General features: G+C 52.5%; 1 protein-coding gene across 1 annotated transcript in view; it reads left to right on the plus strand.

Moving 5' to 3' along the window:
• The window catches only part of RNF130 (ring finger protein 130), a gene marked incomplete at its 5' end in the record, with an annotated part of 59,033 nt that overhangs the window by 5,014 nt on the left and 31,405 nt on the right, over positions 1–22,614 (plus strand). The window contains 2 exon segments of the mRNA XM_014587466.2: positions 14,523–14,773; positions 21,370–21,441. Of these exon segments, the coding sequence (XP_014442952.1) occupies positions 14,523–14,773; positions 21,370–21,441 (323 nt within the window).

Genomic DNA, 22,614 nt, shown 5'->3' on the forward strand with positions numbered 1-22,614 from the left:
GTCCCCCCCCTGCCTGCCCAGCCTCGCCCTGCGTCTGCGGCGGACACGCTGCGGCCGTCCTCATCCCACCGAGGGCAGTAAGTCACTAGCGGTACCCCGTGTGTCGCGGGCGATGTGTTTTATGTCGCAGTTACCTGAGAAGAGATGAAAGCATCACGTGTTTACGTGAATAAATCCCCAAATCGTAAGTCGTAGAAGAGTATTTACAGTCAGCTCGTGTGAGTAAAACTAAATACAGAGCAGTTGAAAGCATGCATGTAGGTGTAAAGTAACAACCGTCAGGTCAGTAAATACCTCACTTACGATAATACTTCCCTCTAGGGAGCAAAGGGCATCGAATTGGGGAGGGAAGCGAGGCGCTTGAAGCATATCTATTTTGTCTTATTTCTTAGTCTGAGTGTTGGATATGTAGATATTATATATTTCTATAATTTTTGGTCATTTGAAATATTTCAAAATAAAAATCGTAGAGAAGAAATGTCAGAGTGGGTTAAAATGATGGGTAGCACTTCCCATGGCCGCGTAGGGAGGGCGGCAAATCGTCCTCAAAAGTGACCACAGGGACCAGCAGTTAGCGTGATGGCTGTGTCGCTGGACTCCCACGTAGTCGACCGCGGTTCGTGTCCCGGACCCGGTGGCTTAAAACTCACGCCGGGCGCGTGTGCGTGCGTGCCCAAGATCCCGAGAGGAGAATGGAGGAGAAGGGATTGCGGCGTGACCATCCCCCCTGGGGGGTGATTTCTCGCTTTCTGTCTCTCTGTCTCTCTCTGTCTGTCTGGCGAGCACACGCGCCCTACAGTGAAAATCTCTCAAAAAAAAAAAAAAGTGACCACAGAACGGGGCAACTGGGTGCTCGGTGGTCTCCGTGTCTGGGAGGTGACTGGGCAGTAAGTGGCCTCTGTGTCTGGGAGGTGACTGGGCGCTCGGTGGCCTCCGTGTCTGGGAGGTGACTGGGCGCTCAGTGGTCTCCGTGTCTGGGAGGTGACTGGGCAGTAAGTGGCCTCCATGTCTGGGAGGTGACTAGGCGCTCGATGGTCTCCGTGTCTGGGAAGCCGACTGCAGGCCACAGCAGTGTAGGCACATCTGTGCTGTGAGAACCGCATCCTCCCGGTGAGGACCGTGGACGCTGTGTGGGCCGTCCACCTCCCGAGGTGTGTGGTGTGGAGGTTGTAGCCGGGCTAACCAGGCAGCGAGGACTGCAGCTCGCTCTGCGGGTCTACAAGAAGGCAGGTGGTTGATGACACCCCACACTGTGTCATTGCCTGTGAAGTGACTTCACCGAGGCAGCTGAGCAAAAGCGAGCCAACAGCTTGGCAACCCTAGGAAACCAGTATTGTAAAGAAGGGGAAATTTCTTTTCTTCTCCTTCTTTTTTTTTTTTGGAGAGGTTTTTGCTATAGAGCGCATGTGCTCACCAGACAAACAGAGACAGAAAGCGAGAAATCACCCCCCGGGGGGGATGGCCATGCCGCAATCCCTTCTACATTCTCCTCTCGGGATCTTGGGCACGCACGCACTCGTGTCTGGTGTAAGTTTAAGCCACCGAGTCCAGGACTTGAACCTCGGCCGACTGCATGGGAGTCCAACAACATAGCCGTTTCGCCATCTGCTGGTCCCAAGGGGAAGTTTCTTTTTAAAGAGGCCGAGTAAAGGCACATATGGACAGCCACATGCCAGAAAGGAGGCCGAGGTCGTAGGTTAGCCGGGCATGTTACCGTGCAGACGAGCAAGCAGACGCGGTTTCAGCAGCCGTCAGGAGGAAGAGCAGCAAACCCAGAGCTGCTGCAGGGCATTGTCCGAAATGTCCTGTTGCAGCAAGGCCTGCCAGGGGTAGGGAGGTGTGCGCACAGTCGGAGGGAAGTCTCCGGGACATCACCTCTCAAATGCACTCACCTGAAGAAAGTCGTCTGTAAAGAATTAAAGGCAAAATGCGAGAGTAGTGACTGGTGATGGTGAGACGGTAGGAGTTCTCAATCAAGTGTATGAAAGTTATTAAAAAGAACCAAATGGCTACTGAGGAGCGGAGCAGCAGGAAAATTCACGAGCAGCCTTCAACAGTAGGTTTATAGCAGCAGAGAGAATGGGGTCCGAAGATGGCTTAGAAGTTACCTGGTTGGAGGAAGAAATTCTAAGGGACTGACAGAAATGAGCAGAGCCCATGGGGTTTCCAGGTGTGCACGTCAGGGGAGCAAAGAAGACAGGAGACGCGAAAAGCCGACGGCGAGAGAAGTGTGCTTCACCCGCGTCACGGGCGTGTTGAACAGGAGCGGACTGACCATCCCAATCAAAAGGCAGATGCTGAAGCAGGACCCGGCCGCACGCTGCCTGCCAGACGTGCCTGTTCGAGTCAGAGCCACAGAGAGCGTTAGAGCAGAAGGGCAGGGCAAGGTGCGCGGGGCAGGCCACACAGCGGAGAGCCGCAGCGGCTTACCAATACCGAGCAACATCTGGGTTAAGACAGGAAATATTATTGGAGACAAAGAGGGGGTATGATGGAAAGGTCAATGTATCAGAGACCCGAGATACACGAAGCACAGACTGGCAGAAGAGAAAGGAGAAATAGGCATTTCAACAATGACAGGTGGGTGCCTCAGCAATTAAGGGTGTGCTCTTACTAACTGATGGGTATAGAGGTAAGAAACAAGCAGACGTAAATATCTTGCACACTGTTAAACAACTCGGTGTGACTAACGTGCCCGAACACCCATCTGACAACTGGACGGGGAACAGCTCCAGGGCAGACCATGTGCTAGACAGCGAAGCGAGTCCGAGAACATTTTAAAAGATTGAGACAAACGATGTTTTTTCGCACACAACGGAATTTGTCGTAAACACCACCAGAGAAGGAAACTGGGAAATTCCCAGTTATCTTAAATGAAGCAACACAATCTGAGTAATCCAGACTGTGGATTGTGGGTCAGAGAAGCAAACATACGGACATTTTAAAAATATTTTGAAGCAAATGAAAATGAAAACAGCACATCAATACCAGAACTCGTGGGCTCACTGGCTAACTCTCGCTGGTAGTTAGAGATCAGTTTATAGCTTTACACAGCTGGCGGGGAACTCGGGTCTCAAACCAATAACCTAGGCTTTTACCTTGAGATAGAATAAGGACTAACCACAAACAGGTAGAGCAGGGAGATAATTCAGGTTAGAGGAGAGAGGAGAGACTGCAAGCACACCAGAGAAGTAATAAAGTCAGTGAGAGCAAGAGTTGGCAAACCTGGAGAGCAGGCAGCTCACCCAGGTCGTAAGGAAGGGGCCTCCCTCCCGAGCGTGCGGAGTTAGGATGATGAAGCGATACCGTGACAACGTGATGCAGCTTGTCCGGGCCCCCAAGCCACCCCCGGGTTCCATGACCCTCCCGTCAGACCTTCAGGGCTCAACATACGGTCGTACTCACCGCAAGCCCCCCTCATCGTCCCAATCCCAGCATCCCCAGTTGCCACCTGAGGGCCCGCCATGCGCAGGTCTTTAGAGCACAGCGGATGTGCCATGTCCCTCCTCCCTGTGCGCTGACAAGTCCAAGAGCTCAGGTGAAATGGACACATTCCTGGACACACACGAATTACCAACACTGACTCAAGAGAAAATAGAAACTGAGTGGGCGTATGACAAGGAGCAGTGTTATACTAGCAGTTTGAGCAAGTGCGAGCAGGCAAGGAGAGGAAAGGAAAGCCATTCAGACTGGAAAGGCAGAGGTGAAACTCATCTACAGATCCCGCGCACAGAAGACACGGGAGCATGTATTTAAAGCTCCTAGGTCTTGTAATAACCGAGCCATGAGCGCGCAGGATACAAAGTCGGTGTGTGGAAATCCGTTGCAGGCCACGCTGTGCGAGTCAGTCACTATGAAGTGACATCGTGGACAACTTGGCAAGGACAGTAGCATCCAGGGGGAGTCCTGGCGGCGTTTAAGGAGGAATATTAACAGAAGGGTGCCACTCGTACTCTGCAACCTGCAGAAATGGCCGAGAGGAAATCGGGAAGGCCCCGATAGACGAGGGGACATCATACCCGAGGATCAGGGTGCTCCTTGTCGTGGTGGCCATTGTCACACTGACCCGTAGCTCAGCGCAGCGCCCCCAGAAACCAGTGCCTGCCCTGCAGAACGTGACGGTGGTCCTAAAGTTCTGTGGGAATGCAGAGTATCTAGATTAACCGGAGTCATTTCCGAAAGGGATGCCAGTACGGCAGGCTTGAGCCACTGGATCCCAGGGCTCACGGTGTGGGCAGGCGGGGCACCGAGGGGTGGGTCGGGTAGGAGGCAGCCTTTTCAACAAGGGACCCTGGAACTGCTGTTACTCACATGTAGAACAAAGAAGACAGGGCAAAATTCCCATTTTGTTTGGGAATTTATAAATGATTTCCAGACGAGCTTATCTTAGTGCCTGGGAAGACTTCTGCTTGTTTCTTGATTTGAGAGCATTTGCCCTTTTTCCCTTGAACCTGGTCTTTATTTTCTTCTTTTTTTTTTTTTTTAAGTTTTTTTAATCAGTATTTATTTTCACATTTTCTGACAAATATTTACATATCAAAAAATTCTTGCTCATACTCCATAGTTCTTGACAAAGGTAATAAACAACTTTCAAAATGTCAAGAAACTGAATTTTAAAGATAATTTTCAAATATTCGTTATAATTTTGTTTGTGACTATAACAGAGACAGCATGGTTATAAATATATTTAAAATAAAAAACTTTATTTACTTATTTATTTAAATTTTACCAGAGAAGAACAGAGTGAGCAAGAAAGAGAGAGAAAGTGAGAAATCAAGCCACCAGGTCTGGAACTTGAACCGTGGTCGGCCATGTGGGAGTCCAGCGCTCTTAACCACCATGCCACCTGCCAGCCCCTGGTTATAAATATTTTTGAGAAAGTATTTACATGTCAACTACTCAGACTGTCGAAAAGCAAACGCCCAACAAACCGTTCACACATGAACCTTCCCAACTTAGCCCTGCCTACCAAGCACTCTGATATACCATCTGCTAGCAAGGATCAGTCTCTCTGTCTTCCTTCAAAGTCTTCCTCAAAATAATCCTCTGCTTGTGGTTGCTCTTTTGCAATCTCTACTGATTACAATTCTGGACTGGAAAAGTCCAGGTTATTTTATGGTACGAATTCTTTGGAATAGCTTCTCTAATCCTCTCTGCCAGGCAGAACTGTTCATGGTGCTAGGCCATCTTTCCAAGAGCTTCTGTTGGCTTACTTGAGATCCACCTTAGCTCCATAGTTTTCTGGTTTAATCTTCAGACATGATCTTCCGTTCAAAGGCCTGTCCGATAAGGAGCATTTCCGATTTCTGATTCAAGGCAACAGATACTATTGACTTTATGCAAATAACCCTTCTGCCACAAAATAAAACTCCCAAATATTTTCCAATTCCAAAGGGATCAGGAAGGGAGAAAATGTTAGGTTTCCATTTAAAGGAACAAATAAAAAACATTTTAACAAATTGCTAAACCTATCAAGAGTTCAAAAGAAAGTAAAATCCTTAATTTGGGAAAACAAAACATAGTAAAGAAAAAGTAATGTTTTACTCAAAAGTCATAAAATTCTATTTCACCACTTCCGCTTTATGTACTTAACCTATTGAGTTTGTAGTGTTACTACGGTCCAGTTATGTACTTAACCTATTGAGTTTGTAGTGTTGCTACGGTCCAGTCTTTTTGTTTCAATCCTGAAAGTGAACATTCAGCGTTATTACTAATATTTCTGGTCCCTAGCATTAGGTTGGTCATTTTCCTGGTTGCTTTTTGTTCTCTTTTTTCTGTCTGTGCCTTTAGTTTTCCTGGTAGAGCACTCCTTCCAGAACTTCTTGAAGAGCTGGTCTGATGTTGGTAAACTCCCTCAGGTTTTGTTTATCTGAGAATGTTTTTATTTTTTCTTCCCATAAAGGATTATCTTTCTGGATATAGTATTCTTGGTTGAAATTGTTTTTCACTTAACACTTTGAATATATTTTCCCATTTTTTCCTTGCTCACATTGTTTCTGATGAGAGGTCTGATGTTGGCCTGATGGGATCACCTTTATAAGGAGCCTGATGGTTCTCTTTTGCCAGTTTTAGAATCTTGTCTTTGTCTGTGGATTTAGCCAATCTGACTATGATGTGTCTTGGAGAAGATCTTCTTGGGTTGATTCTATTTGAGGTCCTTTGTATTTCTTGGGTCTGGAAATTTGAATGCCTCTCTAGATTTGGAAAGTTTTCTTCCAGGATTTCATGGACTAGATTATCAATGCCCTTATTAGTTTCTTCACCTTCTGGGATACCGATTATCTGGATGTCTGGGCACTTAATGGTATCTAGTATTTCTCGTATGGTATTCTCATAATTTTGGTTATTTATTTCAGTTTTTTGGTTGTTTTTTCTAGGTCAGAGGTTTTGCCTTCAATATCCGAGATTCAAGCTTCTGCATGAACTAATCTGCTTTTAATACTTTCGAGGGAGGTTTTGATTTCCGGTATTGCAGCTCCATTTGATTGTTTTCATGGTGTGTAGTTCCTCTTTCAGATGGTGCAAGAACTTCCTCACCTCCCGGAACTCATTCTCTTTTCTCCTGCATCTTCTGGAGGTCATGAACTCTCACCTCTTGCATCGCATTTAGCTTTGTCACTACGAATGTTCTAAATTCTCTGTCAGACATTCCCATGAGTTCCGCTATACTGCCTGTGGGTGAGGAAGGACTGTTCTTTTCACTTAAGGGAGAGATATTTTCTTGGTTTCCCATATTTCCTGTGCCTCTGTGGTGGTTTCTGGCCATTCTGTGACAAAATCTCTCCTCTACTGTGTTTTGCAACATGGTATTCACAGAAAGAGATGATGAGTTCAGATTTATAAAAAGAAGTTTCTTCCTTAAAGCAGGGGATTCAGTAAGCGTTGAGGATTTCAATGACCGTTGTCTGAGTGTTTCAGGGGTCTAGAAGATGAGGTTTAGAGCCTAACTTTGGTCGCCTTGGTCCCTGAACATGCCAGAACACACCCCAGACTTAAAAATCAGTATTTTTTTTAGGTTTTTGTCATAGTGTGTGTGCGCTCACCAGAGGGAGACAGGGATCGAGAGACAGTGAGAGGGAAAGTGAGACATCCCCCAGGGGAATGGCCATATCACAGTCCCTTCTCCATTCTCCTCTTGGGATTTTGGGCATGCACACACACGGCATGATTTTCAAGCCACCAGGTCCGGGACTTGAACCGTTGCCAGCCATATAAAGAGTCTAGCGCCTTAACCACCCCACCTGCCAGCCCCACCCCTTCTTGATTTTCTGCTTGGTTATTGTTCATGGTCTTCTGTTTTCTCAACAAAGTCAGTCCTTGATTTCAGTGCTGCTTGTTATATACTCACAGCTCAGAAAAGCGTCACCTAGATATTTTATCCAGTTTATAGTCTCTTCTGTCTTGTTCATCTTTCAAAATTCTTAATTGTTTTTTAGTTACAGAAACACACCTCTAAAATGGTGAAAAGAGTTTGTGATTTATCATAAGCTTGGGATTCTAATCCTGTACCCAGCTGGCTACCAGCCTGGCGAGTTCGGGTAAATATGGGTCACACTAGCGTCCTCACTTGTAAAACAGAGAGGGCCATCTGCTGTGTCTAACGGACAACCGTGCAGTTTACTGCGAGGACGAAACCGTTAAGCGTACAATTGTTACTTATCCTGTGCCTATGTTGAGCAGGATACCTCTTACACATCTGTGTCCTTCATTCCTTTAATTTCGAGATTGGAACTTTTTTTTTAAAGACAGAGAGAAACAGAGAGAATCAGAAATCACCCCCCAGGGGGATGGCCACGCCACAATCCCTTCTCCTCCATTCTCGTCTCGGGATCTTGGCCATGCGCACACACACGTGCCCGGCGTGAGTTTAAGCCACCGGGTCCAGGACTTGAACTGCAGTTGACTACATGGAAGTTCAGTGACATAGCCATTATGCCAACTGCTGGTCTCCGAGATTGGTACTTTTTTAAATCTCTAAGTATACTCTTTATTTTCTTCATTCTTGTGGTATTTCTGTTTTTTTCACATGACTTAATTGAATGTTGAATACAAAAGTGAGTCAGCCAGCAGGTGCTGTCATTGCTGTGCCGAGCGTGATAGACACCACAGGGACCTGCAGACACGTGTGCCAGAGTGTCCTCGTGGACTCGCAGCGAGACGGACACCCCCGTGGTCGCTGGGCGCCGGACCAGCCTTACACCCGGCCTGGAGGCCACGCCACCCACGGTGGTCCCAGGTCCACAGCAGCTGTACGTCCTGGGGTGGCCGGCCCTGTGTAGACTGCTACCTACACGCGTGCACCCATGACGAGGCCTAAGCTCTGGGGCCGGGGCTGGGGAAGCTGTGAAGCAGGGCCCGTGGTGAATGACGTGGCAGGGCTGTGGGAGCTGGGGGTCCCCTCCGAGCCCTCGTGGCTGCTGTTCTGTTCCTGTCTCTGCCTTGCTCTTCATGGAAAAGGTACATAATTAGGAATGAAAAGGTTAGCGTAGAATTAGGCACAATAAGAGCGGCAGTGGCAGTATCGCAGGGCAGTTAAGACAGTGCTATGACAGAAGCCAGCTACGACTTGTGCCGTGTCGCACCGGGGTTATTTCAGCGTCAGACCCTGGGAGGCAGAAGCGCGTGCAGGAGGGGCTGCTGGTCCGCGTGAGAGGACTCACTCCTGTCTAGGGGGCTATCAGAGGCCTCATGGACGAGCCCTTCCAATGCTGGGCTCTGCGTAGTTAAGATCGTTCAGTTTGACCGGAGGGAAGACAGGCCCAGGAAGGAACCAGGTGAGTCAGAAGTCTGACGGGGCTGCCCTGCGGTCCAGTGGTTAAGGGAGCCGGAACCCATGAGGCCAGCCGTGTTTGAATTCTGGCCCCAGTAGCTTGAAGAACGTGCCAAGCACCTGTGGGTGCCTAGCCCAAACCCCAGCAGGACGGAGACAGGCGGAAGGGACCACCCGGTGAGCGTGCACGGGGCGAGCATGCTTCCTCCCTCGCACTCTGCAAGTGCACAGCCTGGCAGCCGGCTGGAGAAGGTCCAGACATAAACGGTAGGAAAGGAGGCTGGGTCACAGGACTACGAGTAGAAATATCAGGTTTTGTGTGCTAGTTAACCAGCCACGGTGCTGATTGTTTTAAAAAAGAATGATTTCATTTAACTTTATTTATTTTACTGTTTTATTTTAATTTGATCAGATTGGGACAGAGAGAGAAAGAGAGAGAGAGGGAACGTGAGAAAGCAGGCCGCCAGGTCCGGGACTCAAACCGTGGTCGGCTGTGTGGGAGTCCAGTGCCACCTACCAGCCCCAACGACAGTTTTTTAGACCTAAACAAGACACAGGAGATGCCGCTGTTCACAGTTAGGATCAAGCAGAGAAGATAAGCACACACTAAGAAGTTTCAGCTGCGAGAGGTCTTACGGGGTGCAGGGAATCAGCCGGAACCCGGGGTGGAAAGTGGAGGGATCCGGGGGCAGAACAGCCCGTGGAGTGCAGTTCATGGCCAGAGTGCCTGAGGAAGGCCTGGGGAAGTTGGGGTTTCCGGGGCCGAAGGGGCCGTGCTCATGGAAGTAGCCCTTCCGTCCAGCCAGAGCCAGCTGCGCCCGGGGACACGTGTTGGCCTTGGAAGTGGGGGCACAGACTCGGGCGTGCCCTGGAGCCCTCCCTGGTGGTACCTGCTGACTGGGCTCCCCGCGATCAGGGTGAGAATCGGGGCCCTCTCCTCGTGCTCCGACGTAACCGTATCTATCTGCCCTCCTGTGTCAGCTCAACGCGCAGCACCCACCTAGCGGCCCGGGGCTTTCCTGATGAGTGCGCAAGAGCCCTGCCCCTCCACAGTTCCCATCCTTCCATCTGAGCCCCTCACGGACCTGGCAGACTTACTGCCCAGGATCCACCCACCCCGAGCCTTCAGCTCAGTTTCGCAGGGGGGCCCAGGTCTGTCTGCCTTCACTTTAGAGAGCCCTTTCTGCGCTGCGCTTTTGTTTATTTGAAGAGAAATGTTTGCTCTAGGGCATGTGTGCTTGCTGGAGAGACAGAGACGGAAGTGAGAAAGCACTCACCGGGCAGCCCTCCTAGCGGGGTGCGTCCTCGCCCCGTGGCTCGCGGAGCTGTGCTGTGAGAGGAGAAGCCAGGGCTCTTGGATGGCTCTTGCACATTTGTCTGGAATGGCAGGGTCTGCTTGGCTGTAAACATTCATACAGATTTACTGTCACTGCTTAACGCTCAGCCTGTGTTACGTCGCCGTCTCATTGGGGATCTCGGTTTGTCTGTGCGCCGTGAGAGTGCGGACATTCTTTCCCTTGTTAAAAGGAGGATGCGGGGGAGCCAGCAGTTAGCGTAATGGCTATGTCACTGGACTCCCACGTAGTCGACCGCGGTTCGCATCCCAGACCCGATGGCTTAAAACTCACACCGGGCGCGTGTGCATGCGTGCCCAAGATCCCAGGAGGAGAAGGGATTGCGGCGTATCCCCCCTGGGGGGTGATTTCTCGCTTTCTGTCTCTATGTCTCTCTCTGTCTGGCGAGCGCACGTGCCCTATAGTGAAAACCGCTCCAAAAAAAAAAAAAAAGGAGGATGCGGTAACTTAGGAGTATTGTTTGATGAGCCAAGTGAAAACGTGCGCTTTGATCTTTCTGCTGATCGATAGCATCAGGTGTCTCCTGCTGCTCCTTTGCCTGATTACAGAATTAGTTGAAAGGGTCTTCACCTTTTCTCATCGTGTTCTCATTTATTACCGAGCAGTGAATGGGACATTATCCTATTTGTAAAATATAGAACGTTAGCTCTGTAAATGTAATTCAAAAGCGTGAGGGGCCAGCAGGTGGCGTGGTGGTTAAGGGCACTGCACTCCCACATGGCTGACTGTGGCTCCGTCTCCACCTGGTGGCTCCCTCGCTCCCTCCCTCACGCTCTCACTCTGTCCCTCTCTGGTCAAACCAAAGCCTACAGAAGAACTGCAGCTGGCTGCTGCTGTCCTCCCAGAGGAAGGCATTATCACCCTGGCAGGGCCGCCTCACGGCACAGCTATGAAGCCCTGTGCCTAGGGAGCCAGGCCCCACACGCCTGACCGGGCTCGAGTCTCTGCCTCCTGACTAGAAAACCACACCGGGCACGCCCACCGAGAACCCTGACGGAACAGAGGAGTGGGAAAGGGCAGTGGCGGGACCGCTCCCCGCTGGGCGCTCTCCCTGTCTCTCTTTTGCATATGGGCGTGTAACCTCTGGCAATGTTTTCTTGTTTGTTTAATTATAAAGTAAGGAAATGTAGAGTATCCTAGCAAACCCTTGATGTAGGACACAGCATCCCCCGAATCCTCTGTGTGGCAAACGTCCTGTAATGATCTACCTTGCTGAGTTTGGAATTCTGTAAAACTTTGGTGCAGGACTTGAACTTAACAGCACGTTACTGTCTAGGCCGAGCCTGAGAAGTGAGGTTTTGTGGTGACATTGGGACGTTGTTTTCCTGGACACCAGGTGACGGTAGTGGAGAGGCTTCAGCCACACCTCTGCCTGCCTGCTGTCTTCCTGGGTCTTTTCTCTTCCTCTTTTGTTTTCCCTTAGGGTGCATGCACTTGCCAGAGAGAAAGAGACAGCGAGAGGGAAAGTGAGAACTCACCCGCCAGGGGCATGACCATGCCACAGTCCCTTCTCCATTCTCCCAGGTATTGGGCATGCACACACACACCCAACGTGTCTCAAGCCACCAGGTCCGGGACTTGAACCACAGCCGGCCATGTGGGAGTCCAGCATGTAACTGCTACGCCATCTGCTAGCCTCCTGGACCTCCCTTTGTAGCTGCTCAGCTGCGCGGGGCTGTCCTGAGATTCACTCCCAGGAGGGGCAGAGGGCGGGGACGGCGGAGGGACTTCAGACACTTCCCATCTGGGCGGACTCCCTCCCGGAGCACAGATCCTGGTACCAGGAGCATTTTTCTGGCACATGGGAGCTGAGAACTTCTTGAGGTAGTGGGGGAGGAATCGAAGAGAGGGAATGGAACCCCAGACACCATGATGTTCTTCCCACGGTGCCTAACTCCGCTCCCTGAGTGATAATGACGTCGGTAAGACTCGCCATTCGGCCGGGGCCTTTACTGCACATCTTCCATGGAGCTTGCAGGAAGTAGCTCGTTTTTCTAAAGGAAAGATGGAAGTTTGAAGAGGAGAAGCGTCGTGGTGGGATTCGAACCTAGGTCTTTTGGTTTCAGAGCCCAAAGAAGGGTAGTTCTGAGGTTCCTTCTGTTGGGCCTCAGAATTGATTTTGCAGTCAGGGTCATTGCAGCACTGCGTGTTATTCCACTTCATCTTTTTCCCACTAAAGATTAGAATTGCTTAGAGTGGGGCTCTTTTCATTTAACAGAAAAATTGTCCACCTAGCAGTTGTATTTGTAATGGGAAAAAAGACAAGTAGACATCGATTACAGAGTCCGTTCACAAACACAGAGGGAATCACAGCATTAGAAAGTTTAAATTGCAGCAGGATCTGCAATTAGCATAATGGCTATGTCGCTGGACTCCCATGTAGTCGACCATGGTTTGAGTCCCAGACCCGGTGGCTTAAAACTCACGCCGGGCGCTGTGCGTGCATGCCTAAGACCCCAAGAGGAGAATGAAGGAGAAGGGATTGCGGCGTGGCCATCCCTGCTGGGGGGTGATTTCTCACTTTCTGTCTCTCTGTCTCTCTCGGTCTGTCTGGCGAGCGCATGCGCCTATAGCAAAAACCTCTCCAAAAAAAAAAAAGACCACTGAGGGGACGTGAAGCGATGACACTTCTTTCCCCAAACAGCGCCCAGTTGGAATCAATGGCATGCTGCCCTCGTGTTCCCGAGTGACACCGTGGACGGCTCCCTGGGCCCTTGCAGGCCCTCCTCCTCTTCCAGCTGAGTCTTCAAAGGAGCCTCCGGGCTGGTTTCCAATCCCATCTGTAGCCGGTGTGCTGAAACAATGAGACTGGTTGCCGTCGCTAGTGGGGAGCCGCTGGACGGCAGCCTCGGGGGGGCCCGCCGGCCACAGCCTGACCCTGTCTCCTGTCTTCCTGAGCAGAGCCTTGTTTGAGAAAGGCAGTTGGATGTGCACTTTCTTGCTCCCTTAACCCCGCAGCTCTTCCCATTGGTGGGTTTTAATCAGAATGCCGACAATGTGCTGTCCTAACGGAGTGGTGGGAGGGCTGGACGGGGTACAGAGCGTGCTCCCCTGGCCACTGCTCAGAAACGGGGGTACAGAGCGTGCTCCCCTGGCCACTGCTCAGAAACGGGGGTACAGAGCATGCTCCCCTGGCCACTGCTCAGAACACCCTCTGCACCTCTCTCCTGCTGCCCGTAGTTTGGCAGCCTGGAACCAGGGGGGTCCTCTCGGCCAAAGCCAGTTACCGAAGCATGCAGGACCCGTGTGTGCGAGCTGTTCACAGGGCAGCCTGCCGAGGGCGGGGTGGCGGACTCCGCCTGCTGGTTGGTTTGGCGGTTTGCACTGGGCCGAGCAAGCTTTGTTCAAACCCCAGTGAGTGACTGATTTCCCTTCCCCAGAGGGAAACGCCTGACCCCTCTCTGGACCCCAGTCTTGCGGGTGCCCCCTGCAGCCCCGGCCTATGAGAGGCTGGTGGTACTGACCGCCAGCCATGGCAGAGAGGCACCTGTCTCCTTAAACACGCGGGACGCTGTCCCTGCCAGGGGGACAGGGGTGCAGCGGCACATGGAGGAGAGGTAGTTACTTGTCCAAGGCGTGTCCCGCTTCTCACAGTCACAGAAGGGAAGAGCTGGGTGACAAGCAGGTGGCTCCAGGCCACAGCGTCCGTGGCTGTGGGCAGGCCCCGGGGAAGCCTTAGACACGGGGCATATCCTGTTGCCAAGCGAGGTGGGGACGTTGACACTCGGGCTGGCTCGGTTTGTTCAGGACAGTTCGGGGGCGCTGGAAAGCGGCCTTGCTCCAGCCAGGTCTGGACGCGAGACCGAAGCTGCTGCCAGAGGGGCTCTGCTGCAGGCTGTCCGAAGTCCGCCCGTGTCCCGGCCATGTCCCAGCCATGTCCTGGTTGTGTCCTGACTGTCCATCAGCTGTACTCCTCTGCCCCGCACACGGGCCCACACGGGCCCTGGGGAGCGTTTCTGCAACGATGAGTGAAACTCTAGCTCGTCTGGGAAATGGCGGCACATCCTCCTTCCCTTAAGGAGCTGGGACTTTCTGAAGGTCATTTACAGATAGGAGAGCTTTTGCCGTGGCCGCCGGTACTCCGCTGCGCTCTGCTGCGGTGTGCTGCGGCCGCTGTCTCAGCCCGCACTGCCTTGTCTGCGATCTGTTCTGTAAGGGTGGCTGCCAGACAGGGTCATGTGGCCCTTGCCGCACACCCTCTCAAGCCCTCCATCTGTGCAAGTCTCCGGTTCCATGACAGATCACCGGCTCCCAGTGGTGCCCGTACATGTCACTTGCTTGCGTCTGCTGTCCCTGGGCGGCCACTGAGCGTCTGCCATCCCGGGTGGCCACTGAGCGTCTGCGTCTGCGTCTGCCGTCCCGGCGGCCACTGAGCGTCTGCGTCCTTTGCGTTCCAGGCACTGGAGACATCATAGCGGTGATGATCACAGAGCTGAGGGGCAAGGACATCCTGAGCTACCTGGAGAAGAACATCTCTGTGCAGATGACGATCGCGGTTGGCACGCGGATGCCGCCCAAGAGCTTCAGCCGGGGCTCCCTGGTCTTCGTGTCCATATCCTTCATTGTCCTCATGATGATCTCGTCCGCGTGGCTCATCTTCTACTTCATCCAGAAGATCAGGTACACGAACGCACGCGACCGGAACCAGGTGAGCTGCCGGCGGGGCGGCGGGCGGGGCGGTGAAAAACCGCTGGAGCCTTCATTTGGTTTAATACGTCGAAAACATACAGACGCATTTCCAGGGTATTTAAAATACCTAGGAGAATTTTTAAAATTTATGGTGGTCACTCAAAATAGTCTGTTGATAGGTATCTAATTTAATGTCATACTACAATCTGGATAATTCTGTAAATTTTGGAGAAATGACACAAAATCACATTTTTTAGAGAGAGATTTTTGCTGTAGGGCACATGTGCTCGCTGGAAAGACAGAGAGAGATAGAAAGCAAGAAATCACCCCCCAGGGGGGAAGGCCACGCCACAATCCCTTCTCCTCCATTCTCCTCTTGGGATCTTGGGGCACGCACGCACACACGCCCGGCGTGAGTTTAAGCCACCGGGTCCGGGACTTGAACTGCAGTCAACTGCGTGGGAGTTCAGCGACATAGCCATTTTGCCATCTGCTGGTCCCAACATCTTATTCAGAAAAAACTAATCAGCTCAGAATAATGCTCTTCAGTATCTAAGCTCAAACGTGGAGGAGGGAGTGGGTCGAGGGTGTAAGAGAGCTCTCTCTGGGCGGCCCTATTAGAGAGTCTGGTTGGTCGAAGGCCGCGTGCCTTCCTGGGAGGGCCTGCGGGACACAGTCCTCTCAGTGTGCCCCCTCCTCTGCTCGAGGTGCTCGAGGTGCTCGAGGTGCTCGAGGCTGAACCTGAGCCAGGCTCCGTGACAGCAGCACAGACCTCAGCACGGAGCAGACCGGAGTTCGCATCTTACCTAGCCAGCGGTCTGCCTCGGCCCTCTTGGCTAGTTCTTCTAACTTCTCAGCTTATTTCTTCATCTGAAAACAGCAGGGGAATGTCTGAAAGCTGTCACTTGTTGAGCCTTTCTGAGCCAGGCCCTGTGCAGTGTCCTGTATACCTTCGGTTTTGTGCTATTTTGATTATTTTGATTACTTACAATTTTAGACTTAGAAAAAAGGTTTCAAGAATATTGTGAAGTTTTCCCTTCACTCAGATTCTGCAGCCTTTAGCATTCACCATGTCTCCTTCTCGTGGATATATTCTTGTCGAAAATCATTTGAGGAAAAGTAAGTTGTCTCCAGGTCAGGGCCCTTTACCTGGACATGCCGCACTGTGCGTGGTCAGGACGGACCTCCCTGCTCTCCCTAACCACAGCGATATCGAAAGCAGGCACTTGAGGTGATACACCCGGTCTCATGTTTGTCGGACTTCCTCAGCACCGGTCCAGTGGTTCCTCCGTGGCAGAGACAGCCCGGCCCCGTCAGATCGGAGTGTCACGTTTTCTGTTTCATGACCCCGACGTTTTTGAATAGTATGGATCAGTTATTTTGCTTTTTTAAAAAAGAATTATTTTATTCAACCTTATTTATTTATTTATTACCAGAGAGGGACAGAGAGAGAGAGAGCAGAAAGTGAGAAAGCAAGTCGCCAGGTCTGGGACTCGAGCAGCAGTCGGCCACGTGGGAGTCCAGCGCCCCTATCCACAACGCCACCCGCCGGCCCCTGTTTTATATTTGAACTCGTTTGTTGTTCTGATGTTGTTTCAGGGTTAGATTCAGTGTGTGTGCATTTTTTGTCAGAAATATCAGTCCTTTACATGTTGTTAAAACATTCTATTTTGAGATCATTGGAGCTTTGTTTGCATTTTTAAGAAATAATACAGAGGGCCAGCAGGTGGCGTGGTTCTTAAGGCGTTAGACTCCCAAATGGCCCACTACAGTTTGAATCCTGGACCTGGAAGTTTGCTTTCTCAGTCTCCCTTTCTCTCTCTTTCTCACTGGTCAAATTAAAAATAAAAATAAAAAATAAAAATGATAATAAATAAAAATAATTTTTTTTTTCATTTTTAGAGAGAGATTTTTGCTATAGGGTGTGTGCTCGCCAGAGAGACAAAGAGACAGAAAGCCAGAAGTCACCCCCTGGAGATGGCCACTCCACGGTCCGTTCTCCTCCACTCTCCTGTTGATATTTTGGGCACGCACTTGGCATGAGTTTCAAGCCTCTGGGTCTGAGCCTCAAACCACGGCTGACCATGTGGAGTCCATGATAACCACTACACCATTGCTGGTCCCCACAATAAATAATTCTTTAAAAAAAAAAGAAATAGTGCAGAGAGATCCCATATACCCCTCTCCACTTTCCTGCAAAGCTGGAATTAGTATCGCAACTCGGGCGTGCTCCTGGATGTAACCTACCCAGCTTACTGGGTCCTGGCGTCCTCCGAGTCGCCTGTCCTTTCTGTCACGTGGGCTGTGTGTGCACACAGGTTTACTTCTGAGCTCATCACGTGAAGATGGGAGTCGAGAAGCAGAGCAGCTCTGTCTCAGGGGTCCCTGTACACGGGCTCAGCCCCGGCACCTCCCTCCCTCCCCATTCCTCAGCCCCTGGCTTCCCGAGGTCCGCCCCCAGCTCTGAAGCGTGCCATCTCTGCAGAGCTGTAGGAACGGGGTCACGTAGCACTGAGCCCTGCAGGCTGGCCCTCAGGGTCTGCCCACGCTGCTGCCCATCGTAGCTTCTCTCCTCCCATTGCAGAGTAGCCGTCCGTGGCCCGGGTAGCCCCTGACTTGATTGCTCATTCGTTGACCCGTATCTGGGTTTGGGGCTACAGTGAGGAGACGGCCATGAGCATGTGGATAGAGGTTGTGAGAGAGTGAATTTTCATTTCCTGGGGTGAAGGTGTCATTTCTGAGCAGTGTGAATGTCAGGAGTGCAGTTTCCGGGCTACGACGGTAAGCACACACTTGGTTTTAGAAGAAACTGCTGTGCTCTGCTTCCAAACGGACCGCGCCATTTTACACCCCTAGCAGAGGCACGCGGCTGGGCCACTCCTGCAGACTGGACGGCGCGGTGGCGCTCTGTCCCCGCCACCCTGCAGGGTCGGGGTCGCCCATCCTGGTGTGAACTCGCATTGCTCTAGTGGCTGCCGGAACCGGGCATCTGCCCCGTGCCGATCCCCACGCCCGTGTCCTCTTCAGCGTAACACCCATTTGCGTCATGGCTGTTTTCTGCTGTTTGTTCTTTACTGTTGGGGTTCGGGAGTTTTTCTGTGTAATGCCCGACTGTGGCAGGCTGTGGTCGTTTGGCCGTTGCTGTTAGCCAGTTCAGAGGTCTAACACGTCGCCATGCGGGACGCTCAACGTGAGGGGACTGGGCCTGCCCTGAAACGCCATCTCGCAAGGGAGGCCCGTTGGAGTGGGCCGGATGGCACACTGCCCACACGTGCACTGCAGCAAGTTAAAAGCCACAGTAATGATAAAAGTAGACAAGTAATGATTTGAAAGAAGAAAGGAAAGAGAGCAAGAAAAAGGGGAGAGGCAATGAAAGAAAGAAAGAGGGAAGGACAGACAGACGGACGAACGGATAGACAGATGGCCCCTGGCGGGCCGAGACCTGGTCTGCTCTCGGCCATAGCAGGTGCTTTAGTTCATGCCCGGAAGGGTGTGGGGTGTGGGGTGGGGGCACGTCCCCGTCCTGGCGGCCCACAGCAGGACCTGTCCCTGCCGACCACCCGTCCCACCGCCTGGCCCTGGGCACTGCTTTAGTGGAAAGTGATATTCGGACCTTTTTCCTTCCTTCTGTTCTTTCCTTAGGTGGAGAAATGCCTGATGATTTTTTTTTTTTTTGAGAGGTTTTTGCTATAGGGCGCATGCACTCACCAGACAGACAGAGAGACAGACAGCGAGAAATCACCCCCCAGGGGGGATGGCCAAACCATAATCCGTTCTCCTCTCGAGATCTTGGGCATGTACGCACACGCGCCCGGCGTGAGTTTTAAGCCACCGGGTCCAGGATGCGAACCCCGGTCGACTACATGGGAGTCCAGCAACATAGCCATCACGCCAACTGCTGGTCCCCTGATGAAATTTTTATGTGGCTTGAAAAGCTTAGTGTATTAAAGTTTGATCAGAAGGTGGCAGCAGCCTGACCGATTGGAACCTCGGGCTGTTCTAAAAGCGAAGCCAGAACTGTGGGCAAAGGACTCACCATGGGACTGGGCGCCTCCTCCAGGCTGTCTGCTCTGAACGTCCTCCCGAGAGCCAGAGCCGTGGGTCCCTGGCACGGGGGGTGCCACTGTGGCTTTCGGGCCGACTGCCAGGAACCTAGGACGCACCCCCCGCAGCGAGGGAGCCCCGGAGGTCACCTCGAAGCTAATCGGATGAGCTCACACCAGGGAAGCCGTGTGCTGCATTCCTGGTGAAGGGGTAGGTAGGGTTTCTGAGAAACCTAAAACCCTAACAGTGGCGTGATTAGGGTTGCACCTTCAGTGTCGGAGTAGTCAGATTTAAGTCCTGCCCGCGCCGGCAGTGCCGACCGCACCAGTGCGTCGAGGTGACCCGAGCGGCACGTGCTGGGATCGCTCGTTTCCATCCGGGCCCCGGAGAGCAGCCGTGTGGGAGGAGGCGCTGGCGCGCCCTGTCAGAGGGCCGCAGGCGCCCGTGTGTCCCCCACAGTCTGGAAACGAGGTCCAGGTGGGAGAGAAGGGGGGTTGTAAAAGTTGTCGGGGCTCTTCATGTAGGAAGGATTGCATGGTCACGAAAGGCAGACTCGCCGCCGCTGACGGCTGCTGGAAGGACTTCTGCACCGTTTATTCCAGAGCTGGAGCCGGGGAGTTACTGCCTCACCCGCTCTCAGGAATTCTGAGCTGCTCCGACGGCTCGCTCCCACGCCCCCGGGGACCCCTCACACGAGCAGGTAGCACCGTGCACGGCCGCTGCCTCCCGCTGCACAGCCGGACCGTCAGGCTGGGTTTCATTTATCTACAAGTTAGGCCGTGCCCCGTAAATACATAGGCACTATGTTCCAATTAGAAGTAATCATCCTAATCTTTTACAGATATAATTAATTCGTTTCTACACAGTGAAATACTGTGAATGCAACAGAGGAGTGAGTGGCTGTAGAGAAGGAGTTCTGGGGGCCAGAGGCAGCATGGTGCTGAATTCCCACAGGGTTGACCACGGTTCAAATCCAGGTCGTGGCGGCTCACTCTCTCACTACCCCCACTTGCCTAACCATCTCTCTCTGGTCAAGTAAAAAAAAAAAAATGAATAAAATTAAGTAAATAACAGTTTTTTAAATTAAAAGAGAAGGAATTCTGGGGGACCAGCAGTTGGCATAATGGCTGTGTTGCTGGGCCTCCATGTAGTTGCTGGACTCCCATGTAGTCGACCACGGTTCGAGTCCCAGACCCGATGGCTTAAACTCATGCGTGCGTGTGCGTGCGTGCCCAAGATTCCAAGAGGAGAAGGAGGAGAAGGGATTGAGGCATGACCATCTCCCTGGGAGGTTCTCGCTTTCTGTCTGTCTCTCTCTCTCTCTTTCTGGAGAGCGCACACGCCCTATAGCAAAAACTTCTCCATAAGAAAAAAAAAAAAAAAGAAAGAGAGGATTCTGGAGATCTCCATGAGCGAGAAGTGCTGTCCAGGGGAGAGGAGCAGCACGAGAACAGCTCGGTGCATGACGAGACTGTGAGATACGTCACACATGTAGGTCCACACGGGACACGGCACACGTGGGTACACATGGAATATAGCACACACGGGTACACACTGGACACAGCACACGTGGGTACACACAGAACATAGCACATGTGGGCACACACCACATAGCACACGTGGGTACACACAGGGCACGTCCACATACACCTGTCCCCATGGGATCCTCAGAGCCACGCACATGTGGGCACACACAGCACACGTGTCCACATACAGCCGTCCCCGACCGGGAGCGGTGTAGGGCAGAATTGAACCTGGAGTTACTACTTGAGTGGGAAGGGGAGCAGAGGGAGATGAAAGTGAGGCTTCCCAGCTCCTGATTTTAGGGTTTGACTTTGGAATTATGTGTTCTATATTTATCATCAGAATTGAAAATAAGGGAAAACAATTGATCCGAAATGCATTCAAGACAGCTACACCAGCACAGGGACCTACTCAGGGCTGCGGGCCCCTCACGGTGCGGCCGGGCCTGACCAGGCAGCCTGAAGAACACCCGGGCGCTTGTGCGTACCAGCCCGCGGCCCCGCAAGGAGCGCGGAGGAGGGGCGTGGCCTGTCATCTCTCTAGGAGGTGCTTTCGCTCGCTCTGTCTCTCTCTCTTTTCCTTTCTCGCTCTCACACAAACCCTCTGGCAATTAAAAAAAAAAAAAGGGAGGGAGAAGAACCACGTGAACCGAGAGCGAGCTGGAGAACGGGAGTGATTCGGCGCCGCGGTGAGCTGGGAACAGGAAGGGGGGAGCCGCTGACACCAAGACCTGGCTCCCCACCCGGAGTCCCACCAATGGGCGCACCTACAGCAGGCAGGACAGCTGCGGGCTCATGGCCGGGAGTGCACAGTCCGAGGTGGACACGCAGCGCAGTCGGTGTGCGATTGCTGAGCTGATGCCCCCGACGCTGTTCTCTGCCCTCGATCGGGGCCTGCCGTGCAGCCGCCGGGTGTACTGACTTTAAATGCCTTATTTAGAATCCTAACGCGATGGGGAGGGTCACGCAGGATAACAAGGTCTTTGTACAGTTTATTACATTTTTAAAAGACGCTCTAGAAATCTTGTACTTAACATCTCTTTCTTAGCGTCGTCTGGGAGATGCAGCCAAGAAAGCCATCAGCAAACTGACAACCAGGACAGTCAAAAAGGGTGACAAGGTACAGTACGTGGTGACTCTAACCGCGTGAAGCTAGGACTCGGTGTTTTTGGTGGGAGAGCGTTCCCAGCGGGTCTCACGCGCTGCCTCGCCGTTTTGCTCCAAGGGCACCCCTACCGCCTCCCACCCGCCCTCTCTGTGGCCCTCCTTGGCGCCCCTGGCCTTCCTGGGTGGTAAACCCCTTGTCGTCATGTCACCGGCTGCTTGCAGTCACCCAGCTGTGGTTTTCAGCAGTTTTCTCTGCCGGGTCCCAGCGTTCCCGCGGGACCATCTGTGCCTTCCCCAGAAGAACGTGTTCTTTCCCTGTGCCTCTGCACTGCTGGGTCTGCCTCGTGCTGTCTCTCACCAGTTAGACAGAGACAGAAAGCAGTCACTGCAAGAGGCAGATATGGGCGCTGCCTTGGCGGTAGGGTGAGCAGTTTCACAGAGCAGGCGCGGCCTGTGGGTGGGCCGATGCTGGGCTGGGGCTCCCCCGGTCTGACCATCTGGAGTGCAAGGTGCATGTCTAAGGCGTAACACCCCGCTGCCCTGCCCTGCACCCGCTCTTGGTTCCAGGAACGAGCCCTCGGGAGAATGATTTCGGGTTATTCTTTACCCTCTCGTTTTCACCCCTTGGACTCCCCATTTTTGTTCCCCTTGCCTTGAGACCCCCGGCTGGTTTCCCATTTAATGTAGCTCAAGATGGTGGAGAGCCTCCTGGCGGGCTTCCTGGTACACCCAGGAGAAGGGGTCATCTGTAGAAAAGGCAGTAGATCCAAACAGCTGCACTCCCGCCCAGAGGAGTGGGGACCAGTGTAGACACTGTCTCGGCCCGGGGGCCTTCAGCTGCGTCAGTTCGAAATTCCCTGGGACTGTCCCCTGCTCCTGTCAGCACGGAGCGCCTGCCCTTCCTCCACGAGAGCTGGCCCGTCTCAGGCCGAGGCCTCCGAGCTGCTCCACTGAGTCCCCGTCCAAGCACGAGGACAGGGGCTCCTGGCGGGCTGTGTTTCAAGCAGCTGCTCCCCACGGAGGGAGGGAACCCCTTAACCTCGTGACAAAACCTGCTGGCTCTAACCCCGCACTTAGGACTGGGGTTAACAAGGCCCTAACGAGGACCCGGGTGGTGTGGGCGGCAGGGTGTGCTGGGAATCCTGGTCAAAGTAGCAGGAGGAACAGGGGAGGGGACATCGCCATG

The sequence above is a fragment of the Tupaia chinensis genome, unplaced genomic scaffold, assembly GCF_000334495.1.
Source record: "Tupaia chinensis unplaced genomic scaffold, TupChi_1.0 Scaffold000214_1, whole genome shotgun sequence".
In the NCBI taxonomy this organism is placed as follows: domain Eukaryota; kingdom Metazoa; phylum Chordata; class Mammalia; order Scandentia; family Tupaiidae; genus Tupaia; species Tupaia belangeri.